Source organism: Papaver somniferum, chromosome 4 (genome assembly GCF_003573695.1).
Source record: "Papaver somniferum cultivar HN1 chromosome 4, ASM357369v1, whole genome shotgun sequence".
Taxonomy (NCBI): Eukaryota; Viridiplantae; Streptophyta; class Magnoliopsida; order Ranunculales; family Papaveraceae; genus Papaver; species Papaver somniferum.
Window position 1 is genome coordinate 81,469,578 of NC_039361.1, and position 12,671 is coordinate 81,482,248.

At 39.4% G+C, this 12,671-nt stretch overlaps 1 protein-coding gene across 1 annotated transcript; it reads left to right on the forward strand.

Annotated features, from left to right (window-relative positions):
- The first annotated feature begins 3,745 nt into the window (after nucleotides 1-3,745).
- On the forward strand, nucleotides 3,746-7,453 carry LOC113272744 (E3 ubiquitin-protein ligase UPL5-like). Its single transcript, XM_026522542.1, has 5 exons — nucleotides 3,746-3,800; nucleotides 3,892-4,007; nucleotides 5,082-6,299; nucleotides 6,480-6,548; nucleotides 7,190-7,453. The coding sequence occupies exons 1-5, from the start codon at nucleotides 3,746-3,748 to the stop codon at nucleotides 7,451-7,453; spliced, it is 1,722 nt and encodes a 573-aa protein (XP_026378327.1).
- Nucleotides 7,454-12,671: the final 5,218 nt, after the last annotated feature.

Below are 12,671 nucleotides of genomic sequence, written 5' to 3' on the forward strand. Positions count from 1 at the left end.
ATTACATATCGCCGAAAGCATCGGAGTTAAAGAAGAAGACATCAACAAATTTTCCACTAGTATCCAAGGGCTCGGGGGAATCACATAACAGACAATATGGATTATTAAGCTAAAAATCCAAGTAGGACCTATCCAAGCTAGTGTACCCTTTTATGTTATGGATGTGCACCCAGCTTACCATTTAATCCTGAGAAGGCCTTGGTTACACAAACACGGAATTGTGCCCTCTACTTACCACCAATGTATTAAGTTCATTCTGCAGGGGAAGCAGAAACGCGTCCCGACCTCAGTGGATCCATTCACAACTGAGGAAGCACACTTAGCAGAAGCGTATTTCTACAACGGATTAAGTGAACCAAGCGAGGTAATTGCACACATCTACTCGACCCCGATCCCAGATTTGGAAACCACTTACGCCAATCCAACCATGGATAACACTGCCAAACGCACCCAAGTTCACAAGGATGAGAGAAGACAATTTCGGAAAACTACTCGTCAAGATGGTGGACATGTCTACAAACGTTAAAAATACCAAGCACGCGCCAACAAAAGCCTTTCAATAAAACTCCAATGAGAGATATTGTAGAGGGAATATGCATGGGGATCACGGAAAATGAATGACACTAGTTCCAATTCGTGTAAGCAACAATGCCGTTGAAATAAAAGGCTTCATACACTTACTCTACAGTCTTCTTCCACCCCTTGCCTCTTTCATAAGGGTGACCAAAATCACCGAAAGAGTGTCATGCAACCACCACATGGATAATCTTATCCTGCACAACTCAAATCCGCTTACGGATTCCAAACTCAACCACGATAACCCAACACACTAGCAGAATATACATACATACATCTCTAAAAAAAAGGCAAAGGAACTGTGTATGTAAATTACGCACACTAAGGTTCAATTACACATATGCTTCATGAGACCCAACCTTACAAATTTGACTCTTCACTTAAAAGACATGACAATAGCGACACAAGAAACAAACACGCAAACGCCTCGTATAAGCGTTACATATGATTATCCAACTTGCTATATACTTGAGATAAAGCAACCCTCGCATGACGCAAAGCAACTTCGATTTCCTGGACAAGGAGAAAGAACCTCAGTCGTCTTTCCTTTCGTGTAAGTCGCAGGTTATCACTAGCTATATCCACCAGAGACTTTGTCTGTGTTGGCTTTGCTAAATTACTCTCCGCATGAGCAATCAAATCTTGATCTTCAGCTGACATACACCTAAAATGTCCAATATCTAGTTCTAATACATTGACCAACCGAGTCAATATCGACACCTCTAACACCAATCTGATATGAGCCGACATCTCCAAGCAATACCTTAACCACAAACAATTTAAACCTTCGTATCATAATAATCAGTGTTTACATCTACTTATAAAGCAATCACATGCACGATAACCAAAATAATCATAATAATGAAAAGTCAACCAAAATATCCAACAACATCAAATATGTCCAAAATGCTTCACCAAAAACAAGGGGGAGGGAGAAGAAATGATAAAATCCAACACAAAGAAACAATAAAGAAAATTCAAACAAAGTGACAGCATCACTCAAAGCTATCTAACTCGGACTCTTTGTCAGCTAACTCCTTTTGCTTCAACTTCAGACGCGTTGAGGTAGCAGCAACGTCGGCAGCAATTTTGGATGCTTCAGCAGTTATCCGAATCTGCTCTCTCTGTTGCTCCTTTAGAGTCTGGGTCTCCGCCTTCACATCCTCTTTCAAACTCATAATCTCACCAGGTAACACTAACTGACGACCCGCTCTCCTTTCCTCCAATCCTTTGAACAATCCCTCGATCCAATCAATGTTAAACTTCAGCAACCGCGGCAGACCAAAACTGCTTCTTCATGTCTCTAAAGCGACAGTGTAAGGACACTCATTGTCAAATTCAGCCATCTCTTTGGCTGCAGCGACAAGAGTGGACACACTGGATATCAGGGTGTTCCGATCCGACAGCACTTTCGTGGTTGCAACATGTCCACGGTCTTCCAAAATCTCCTTATAATACTCCCTTAATTCTGGAGACACCAGAAAGTTGTAAACCGGCACAAAATGAGCGTAAGTCCCAGCAACGGCAGCGGCATTTCCTTTGAAATCAAACCAAGTAGCTTGACCAATCAAAGAACCGGGGCTACCAATGGCAGGCAGTGGCTCCGGGTCAGGATACCTCGACCCCGGCATGATTTGACCACCCTGTTGCCTCCTCTTTCTCGAACTATTTTGCTCCCCTGATTGCTCAGTACGACCCATAGTGGCACCCTGATGAAAAAAATCGGGGACACAACGGATCATTTTCTACACAGGACTACACCAAAAGGCAGTAAACTCTTTTCAAAACTAATATACAACACTTACCTGTGAATCCGTAGCAGAGACAGAAAGTTGAGGACTCAACGCTTCACCAACTCGTACATCTATTCCAGGAAAGAGAGAAATTCTCAAGAACACACAAATACACGAACATAACAATACAACATATTTATAAGGTACAAACACACAGATGAAGTGGATAACGTGCCAATCGAATTCCCAACTACTTTATGACAATCACGTGAAGCCACGATAACTAATAATTAATGACTAACTTTACCTCCTTGACTTTCTAAAGACGTCATCGACTCCCCTCTACCTCGTATAACAATCCGGGGTCGCTTTAATGCCTTTACAAATAGTCACACAACTAGTCTCTTTCTAACAACAACAACAGCAACAACAAACACACGCAACACAACACAACACAACAAATCCATGCTTGCGAACACTGCCCTTGTCTACTTCAACCATTTAGAACCTCACCTGAGATGTAGCACCAGCCTTTTCCTTACCCTTTTGGGCTACACTTCCGCTGTCTCTCCCCCTCGACCCAGACTTTATACCATGAGATTTGGCAACCTAGGGTGCATTTTGATGCGGCCCCGAGCATTCAACTCACGGGGAGAACATGCCTCTGCGGGATCAGCAACATCACACAAAAAATCTATTATCCCGGTCATCTGGACGTACCAATTTGTGCAGCAGGCTGTAAATTTTGGGGGAACCTTAGGCGATGGTACTGATAAGACGAAAGGGAGATCATGGCAATACCGAGGGCCATTAGGTTTAAAGACGAATCTTTGGTAGCAATTCTTCACTAACTCGATATCATAATCCGGCGGAAACATTGGATCTTGCACAGACGCCAAGCCTTGATCATAACCTAACTGCCTAGCCACCCTATCAACATTGTATCCAACCGCATAAAACCTACCCTCGAAATACCCTGGGATAAAACCCGGGGTAGCCATTTCTGCAAAATCCCATTCGTCGTCATCAAGGTTTGAAGATTCTGAGTCCAGCATATCACCAAGAAAGACATGAACATGACCCATAAACAATACCGACCGCGGAGCATCATCATAAGGGCGCGCCCGGAATGATTGCAACTCATCTACTTTCCACATGAACTCATCAGTTGTTTTCTTCACGTGTTGTTTTTCATACAAAGCAGTCCGGGGTGCCGAATTGGGAGGGGGGGGGGGAAGTCCCCAGAAGTACTAACAACATCCTCACCCCTCATGGACAAGGTATTCACCCCGGACATGCTAGCGGGAAAGCGCTCTCAGAACCACATCTGCAAGAAACTTGTTGGCCCAAAACTCTCAATCACATGCCGAGAACTGTTGGTAGATTCTATGTCCGCAATCAGTGTATCTAAATGACGATATACACCACCTAAGAACATGGGGGCAGATATCTCAATAGAGGACAAGCATAAAGGAGAGCTTTATTGGATCGGTAAATACTACGATGAGCAGATATCTCTAAAGCTTGCTCAATATTAAGATCTCGAATACGCTGAGCATGGTGCGACTTAGACATAATGTAGTCTTTCCACGACGCCCACTCATAACTGACAAGGGTTGTGGAGGAAAACTCAATAGAGGGATCCCGGTAATCCCCACGTTCAATGCAGAGTCGGGGAAAGCTCTCAAGAGGAAGAAAGTCAGGACGGGCAGCCTCGGGAATGGTACCCTACAACGCTCAACCTAGGGATAAATTCTTCATAAAAAAATAGACCCACAATTGCGGTCTTTACCAGCCTCTGGACCAAATAGTCGAGTCCTTCTCTCTTCCGCGGAATCCTCCGCCGATATTGATTTACCTGCACCAGACGTTGGCTTTTACATCCTTTGACCGGGGACGATAACGCCGTTGAAAGCAATTTATTGTGGAAGAAAAGAGAAAGAGAAAGAAAAGAGGAAGAAAATGCCAAAAACAGAAATGAGGAAATAAGAAGAAGGAACAGATTTTATATGGGGACAATAGTGGGAAGATGAAGAGCCGGGAATGCACACGTGGCAAGTGCTCAATGGGGAATGAAACGGCAAAGGGAATTTGGAACGTCATAATTAAGTGACGCTTCTTCTGACGAGTCTCATTGGGTCTCCACCTTTGACAATGAAGTTTAGAGCCGGGGTTTATAGAAGAGGAGCCCTGACCGATCCAAGGAACTTAAACCCAAAGCGATGATTAGTCCGGGGGCTTCATCAAAGGAACCGTCGGAAGGATACACCCCGAGGACAAGGCATGACAGATCATCAAGTCTGCAAGCCTCGACAATACAGTCAGGGGGCTAATGTAAACATGGGAATTTGACTAAGAACCGGGGACGATAATGGGGGATTTGGGTATAAGCCAAAGCCACCATTGCCAAGACCGGGGTCGGCAGAGACGATATTGGGGGCTCTGGGTATAAGCCAAAGCCACCATTGCCAAGACCGGGGTCGCCATGTGCGCTTGTGGGTTGTACCAGAGGGAGGCTGCCCTGAAGATAATAATTGATGGGCGCTGAAATAGTTCCAGATGTGATAGTACATATGTACAAATAATAACGGAAGACTTACTAGAAAAGTCATTAAGGTACATGTGTACGGTATCCACGTGTGGGACTTTTCCTATAAAAACAAGGAATCTTTCCAAAAAGAGTAGAGTTTTCCGGATAATTATATTGTGTATTGGGATTAGTCTCCTCATTACCCTAAGATAATTTAAGGGTGTTTATACTTTCTCAAATAGACCAAGATATTTTGGTATCGCAAGGATTCTCAGTTAATTTATGGCCTCCACAGGTTTCTAAGCGAGGCAGAGAGGAAGTTGTACGGATGTTTGAAATCAACTTATCAGTCACAACCACCCCTAGTAACTTCTGATTTAAGGTGTCTTAAGAGCTATTTCGACGAATTCGCATTGTTTTCACTCCATGTCCGTAGTGCAATTCAGGATCATGTGAGAGTGAATGGTCGATCACTTCCATTGAGTCCGGATGACTTTAAGAAGGAGAGCCCAATTTATTTGGCTGAAATTGGTAGGTTTCATCGTGTTCTATTGACTTTGGTGAGGATCCTCAAGCAATGCCTGGACTGGTTGTGCACATCTATTAGGGATGCTAGAGGCAGTTTGAAATTCAATTTTGGGTGGTCTTACTTTCTTTCAATTCTGAAGGAGTTGAACAACATATCTGAACTTTACGAGGATGGAGAAGAACTTCTTTCTGCTGCATTTCGAGACTTTCCCCTTGCAAGGAATTATCTTATTAGGCACTCCAAGAGGGGTGATGATCATCTGTGGCTTCTCAAGTATGGCAATGCAATAGATTCTGAATCAAGAATACATTTGATGGTGATGATGTTCCCTGAGGTGAAGGATGACAAGGAGAAGCTGCACAAAATCCTCATTGACAGGTCTCTGTTATTCCCAGAATCATTTGAACACATTGCTCTTGTAAAAGCCCAGTCCTTGCACAATGGCCTTTTCGTGGAGTTCAAAGATGAGGTAGCTACAGGTCATGGTGTCCTGCGGGAGTGGCTGTCTTTGGTATGCCAAGCACTCTTTAGTCCACAAAAATCCCTTTTTGTAGAATGCCCGGAGGACCGTCGCAGGTTCTTTCCCAACCCAGTAGAAGGGAAACCCCAACAACTGAAATATTATGGCTTCTGTGGTCGGATTGTTGCTTTAGCCTTGATGCACAGAGTGCAAGTAGGCATTGCATTTGATAGCGTATTTTTCTTGCAATTAGCCAATGAGAAAATATCTTTGGAGGACATACGCTGCGCAGATCCAGTCATGTATGGGAGTTGCAAAAAGATTTTGGAGACGGATGCTGACTTTGTTGATTCAGATGCTATGGGGTTGACATTTTCCAGGGAAATCAAAGAGTTCGGATCCAGGAAAACTGTGGAGCTGTGTCCGGGAGGGAACAACATTGTCGTCAATAGCAAGAAGAGAGAACAACATGTACATCTTCTTATTCAGCATTTGTTCGTCAGATAAATCTCCGCGAAGGTTGCCTATTTTGCCCGCGGTTTTGGTGATATTCTTTGCAAGCGAAGGCTGGCTAAAAACTTTTTCCATGGCATAGATTTGAAATGTCTTAATTGTGTGTTACTTGGAAGTGATAAACCTATTTGTTTAAAGGATTGGAAAGCGCACACAAAGTACGAGGACTTCAAAGAAACTGATGAACAAATCTGCTGGTTTTGGAAGGTACGTATGACCCCATAATCCCTTTATGAATTCCGTAAGTTCTTACGATTAGCTTCAATGCTCATTTTATACTATGTCATGTATTTCTTTGTTGGATTGTTTGTTCGGTGTCATGTTCTCTCGTCTAGTTAGGTCTCTCTTTCATTTCTATGATCTTGTTTTTACTTTTTACAATCAGTTTTAGTTGTCTTTTTTTTGTTTACCCTAATACTAAGCTGGATGGTTTGAGAGGCATGTTTTTTTCACTCAGTAGCCCTATTTGAGCCCTAGCATGTAACATGTAAACCTTGTAGACCTTTATTACCTGCAATAGCTTAAATGGTGTTAAGCGATTATTGGAAACCTTAAAAGGATAAGGCACGAGCTACAAAAGATGGAGAAAAGAAAAAAGCGAAAGAACCAAAATAGTCGAAGATTTGGCACTCAGGTTATCCTTGTGTGAAAGAATTAGGAGTAGGATGGATGAGGGTAAATAAATTTTGTCCTTTCTGCAAAGGCTTTCACTGTTGAAGCTAGAATCGTGTAGACTTGATGGATATGTACCATCTCATCTCCTTGATTCTCAAGGGAAAAAACTGATTTAGAAGATAATATATATTGTCTGTGGAACCTGATACCACTTTATGAAACTATTGCTGCAGGTTGTAGAGGGTATGTCCATGGAGCAGCAGAGGGAGCTTCTTTTCTTTTGGACCTCAGTAAAATACCTTCCGGTAAATGGATTTTCTGGTTTGCCTTATCCTTTGACAATCTATAAGACTTGCGGTTTTGATGATCGCCTGCCGTCTTCCCACACATGCTTCTACCGCTTGTCACTACCATGTTACCCATCTATGCCCATCATACAGCAACGTCTCTCTTTTATCTGCCAAGCACACATTGGCTGTAGTTTTGGGTTTATGTGAAGCTAGCTCCACATGCTTCTGGTTCTTGAGGTTTTGAAGTCCGTAATGGATGCTTATTTTCTTTAAAAGCACTCCGTTTTATATTTTGAGTGAAATGGTTTCAGAGGACAACAGTAAAAAAGAAACCGCAGCATTTTTGTTTCTGTTGCTAAAATTTTTGTTTCTGCAAAATCTTGGGTCGGTCTTCGTTGACTTAGTCAAGATATCGCAATTGCTAATTTTCTGTCTGTTGCAAAAACTGTTGCGACTCCAAATTCGTAACAGCTATATTTCTGTTGCGAAAATTCGAGTCAGGGCCTTTCGCAATATCTAGATGCCGTTCGACACAATTCGCAACAGCGAATTCTGTTGCTAATGTCCATTTTTGGTGTAGTGTTTATATGTACAACTTGAAATAAAAATATAGAATTCTTATTTATAAATGCTTCAAGTTCCATCATGCTTATTCTTACTCTCACTTTTCTTGTTGTTAAAGTGGAAAACTGCAGCAGAATTATCACAATATAACATTGGCGATTTAGAGATAGAATCCACGATTCTTAGCCCTATGATAAAAAATAAAAAAAAACATTACCATATAGATTGTGAAGTTTCTTCCTAACATGATACAAACTCTTCTTCCGTAATTGATGTTGTTTATTTGGCCCTTTTCCAACAAATTGCTCCTCCGGCCAAAAGAAACTGTATCCTAAAGTTGAATATTTAGTGTCAACATCACTGGAAAAATACGAATCTGAATACCCAATTACTTCTAAAGGGTCATTAAATCGTCTGTATGTAAACACAAAATTTTTGGTTCCTTGTAAGTGACATGTAACCTTTTTTGCGTCACGCAAATGCTTGAAACCTAGTTCCATCATGTGATATCTTCATTTGGTTTTGTAGAAAACATTTTGGATCAATGCATATATCTTAAGGTTAGTAGGAGAAAAATAATATTTATTATATCTTATATGTAGATGATACTTTGTTGGCTAGTAATAATTTGGGACTGTTACATAAACTGAAACAATTTCTTTCACAAAACTTTGAAATGAAGGATATGGGTGAAGCCTCTTATATTATTGGCATAGAGATTCATAGAGACAGGTCCCAAAGGAAAAAATTGTGCATGTAGACAAATTTTTTAAACGGTCCTAAATGCAGAATTGTGCACCTAGTATAACATTTATTCAAAAAGGAGATAAGTTAAGTTTAGATCATTATACGAAGAATGATCTAGAACGACAAATGAAGGAAACTGTTCCCTATGAATCATCGGTTGGGAGCTTAATGTATGAACATGCATGTACAAGACCTAACATTGCTCTCGCAGTTGGGATGTTGTGCAGATTTCAAACCTGTTTAATACCATATATATATTTCTCTAATTTGCAAAACTAGACGTCCACCTTGAATCTAAATGAAACCTTGAGCTTGCATTATGTAAACATTTTCATCTAGACTTCCATTAAGGAGTGCAGTTTTTCACATCTATTTGTGTAATTCGAAGTCAAATAAGCTACTAATGTCATGATTATTCGAAATGAGTTTTTTTTTCCCGAAACTTATGAAATAGTCCTATGGCAATCAATACATCCTTTTGCGTAAATTCCTTAGCTACAAGTATATATTTGTATCTTTCAAAATGACCTTTGGAATCTCTTTTATTCGTATATATCCATTCACAACCAATATGTTTAACTTCTTCAGGTAATTCTAAAAGGTCCCGAAATTGATTGTCAGCCGCGGAATCCATCTTGTCTTTCATGACTTCATGCCAAATTTTGGGTTCAGTATCATTAACATCTTGTGAAAAATCAATGAATCATATTCTTTACTCCGATGTCATAGTTACATTCTTAAAAATACACTTCATAGGGTATTGTGGATTTTTTTATTCTCGAGGATCTTTTTAATGGAATATTCTCAACATTTTCATTTTGAACTTTTTGTATTTTATTTTCCATTATGACTAGTTCTGCATTAAGCGGTAATTCTAGAACCGCTGCTTCTTCTTGTGTGATATTTTGTTGAATGTCATGCAAAGTGGGTAATTTTAAAGAAGGTGCACGTGTATTTAATCGATCACGTACTTCTTTAAATACAATTCTGTGAAGACTCCTACTTATGTTCTCATCCTCTATAAATCTTGCATTTCTAACCTCAACTATTTTCATTCGATGGTTAGGATAATAAAACTTAAAACTTTTGGATCTCTTGCATAGGCTAAGAAAAATTCGTTGTATGTTCTTGGATCCAATTTTATTTCTTGTGGATTATACACCCTAACCTTAACTTGACAACCCCATATATGTACATGTCAATAGGTTTCCAACCATTCCATAACTTAAAATGAGTCTTTGGAACTGTTTTACTTGGAACTTTACTTAAGATGTACGCAACGGTTTTTAAGGCCTCACTCTACATAGAAATTGGGAGGATAAAGTTACTAACCATACTCCTTACTATGTCCGTCAATGTACTATTTCTTTTTTCAGCTACACCATTTTTTTGTGGGGAGCCAGGGTTGTATATTTAGCAACAATTCCATGTTCTTCAAGGAATTTTGCAAAGACATAGTTTTTGTCATGTTTATATGTATCTTCAATATTTACCTCCTATATTTGATCTTACAATCTTTATTACTTATCGGTTTTTTCTTCATTTTTCTTTAAATGATTTAAAAGCATTCAATGGTTCACTTTTATCATTAAGAAGGTAGAGATACATAAATCTTACATGATCATCAATAAAGGTGATGAACTATTTTTGACCTTACAAACATGAAACATGAAGGTGTAAAAGTTATATATATATATATATGATTTCCAAAGTATTATAACTTCCTCGGGACTTCCCACGACGCTATCTCATTCCTAGTGCCAAACTGAACACGACGCTAGCTTATTTTTAGCGCCAAAATTAACCCGGCGATGAGACTTTCCCAGTGCCATAATTTCCACGGCGTTATTATTTCTAGCGCCAAACTCTTTGCAGTCCCAGTGCTAGAATTTCCAAGCACTAGCCTTGCTAGCACCAAATTCTTTGCAGCCCAGCGCCACACCCTATATGATGTTATCCTATTGCTAGCGCCAGAATATTCACGGTGTTGGGATAATCTTAGAGCTTGAAACTTCTGCTATCTTACCTAGTATCATCACTGGTACTTCTACCTAGTGTTGACCTCATGCTAGTGATCATTTGGTGTTTTTCATTCTTGGTGTAATATCAATTTCTTCATTGACCATGCGTATCTCGAGTCGGAGCTTTCTCCTTATGCTCCGAGTCATAAATATTTTACAAGTGATCCTCCCAACTGAGATCACCTAAGACACCATCATTGGTAATTTATGTTCATTTATTGAGTATTAGGCTACTCAATGCCCTGGCATCATCAGAACTCAATGCTCAAGTCATGTCAATACGGTATACTCTTAGACTTATAAAAATATAAGTCATTCATAGAATAACTACCATACTTGACGCTAGTCAGTTCATAGGAATGATCATCTAGTCTCAGCACGCCATGGCTATGACCACGACTTTACTATTTTCAAAAAGATATCATATATGCCACGCGGGGATTCTCAGTGGGATATTGCTTTGGTGGTTTACAACAACATGCGGCGTGGAAACATCCCGTGATGAGAAAGTAACAAGTAGTGGGAATAGTTTAGAGAGGTTAGGAGAATGAGGGAGTAATGGTCATATGTAATGATCACCACTACCTCCATGAATCCACTCCTTAAAAACTTTCTCTACTTATGAGGAATCAGTGTATGTTCACGACGACTATAAATAGATGACTTCATCTATTTAGAGTGATCTCTCGGAACAAGCTTATGTTCACAAATTATCCTTCACATAATAATTCGACAACTCCACACTACAAACACATTACATAGTAATTTCTCTACTTGCTACGCTTCCTTTCCCTAAGATCAACCCATCTTCTCCACTTTGTGACCGAAACAAGACGAGAATGCTCATTTCTTGGGTTTAGGCTCGTCTTGTACAATTTTGATTTCTCGAACCTTAAAGGTACTTTAACGATACATTGTCTTTCCCTGAAATAATAATAAAAAAAAAATAGAATCGTTGGAAAAGAAAATCTTTAACTTGGCATAAGACTATGACTTATTTGTTTTAGAGGAGAAGAAGTACAAAATGGTTATGTGTTTGAGAGTTTATGAACTTGGTATAGGAAACTTGACGAGTTTTTTGCATAGATATTGATGAAAATGCTATTTGGATTTACATTTTGATCGTTGACTAGTCGAGCACATTTTCGAAATTGCGCTCAACACCTAAATTGAGGAACATGGTTCTAGTTACGGTCTGACCTTATTTAGTTTTGTGTTTCCATGGATTCCACCATTAAACTTGAGATTTCATTATCTATTACAAGTATTGAGATGTCATGGATCTTGGACGATGAAATTCTTACACATAGGACTTGATCTTAGATATGCGTTTCTTTCTTGGTAATTTTTTTACTAAACATATAAGTAACAAGTAACAACGTTATTTTTCTCAGACGATGGACCCAAAAGTGAACTGCAACATCTAAACGGACGTCGAAGAAAGTATGATATATCAAACACGTAAAGTTTGTTCCATGGATATATCCCTACACTCATATTCCAATATTGGATTTGGATTACACATCAGTTCGCTCATTCGATTTTAAAGTAAAAATATCTTAACTTATTATTCAAAAGGTTATCAAACCCAAAAAGGTTCTGCTACACCTACCGAGGGTTGCAGCCTATGTGTTATTCTTCCATTTCCATTTCCAAAATCTTCTACATAAGCTTGAAACACCCCATTCTAAAAATTATTGATTGGAGTATTTTATCTGATATTTGGATCAAAGCTAACATTTGACCAAACTCTTGTGATAGATAAATCTTCATTTATACCATACAATGCCGTATACTTGCAAGAAAATTATAAGAATTGAAAGAATGTATGAAAATAATTTTCTTAGAAGAGATGCTTAAGAAAATATTGAAATTTCGATGTGATTTGGTTTGAGTAGGAGAACTCAAATTATAGAGAAACTTCACAATACTAGTCATTGAAACACCATTCCGATTGGCGCTTCATTGTGCATTGTTAAATAAAACGAGTCGTTGTATATTCAATGGCTATGAGATGGAATCGTGCAATTATTTTCCAATGTGCTCACATAAAATAAACTAAAGCATGTTATGTCCAGGCTATTTCACGATCG

What these genes read in the sequence shown, in the direction of transcription:
- LOC113272744 (XM_026522542.1), top strand. Translation starts at nt 3,746, where the DNA reads ATGGGGGCAGATATCTCAATAGAGGACAAGCATAAAGGAGAGCTTTAT. An exon ending in AAGCTCTCAAGAGGAAGAAA is followed by an intron (nt 4,008 to 5,081) that starts GTCAGGACGGGC and finishes TTTCTCAAATAG; the next exon opens with ACCAAGATATTTTGGTATCG. An exon ending in AAATCTGCTGGTTTTGGAAG is followed by an intron (nt 6,549 to 7,189) that starts GTACGTATGACC and finishes CTATTGCTGCAG; the next exon opens with GTTGTAGAGGGTATGTCCAT.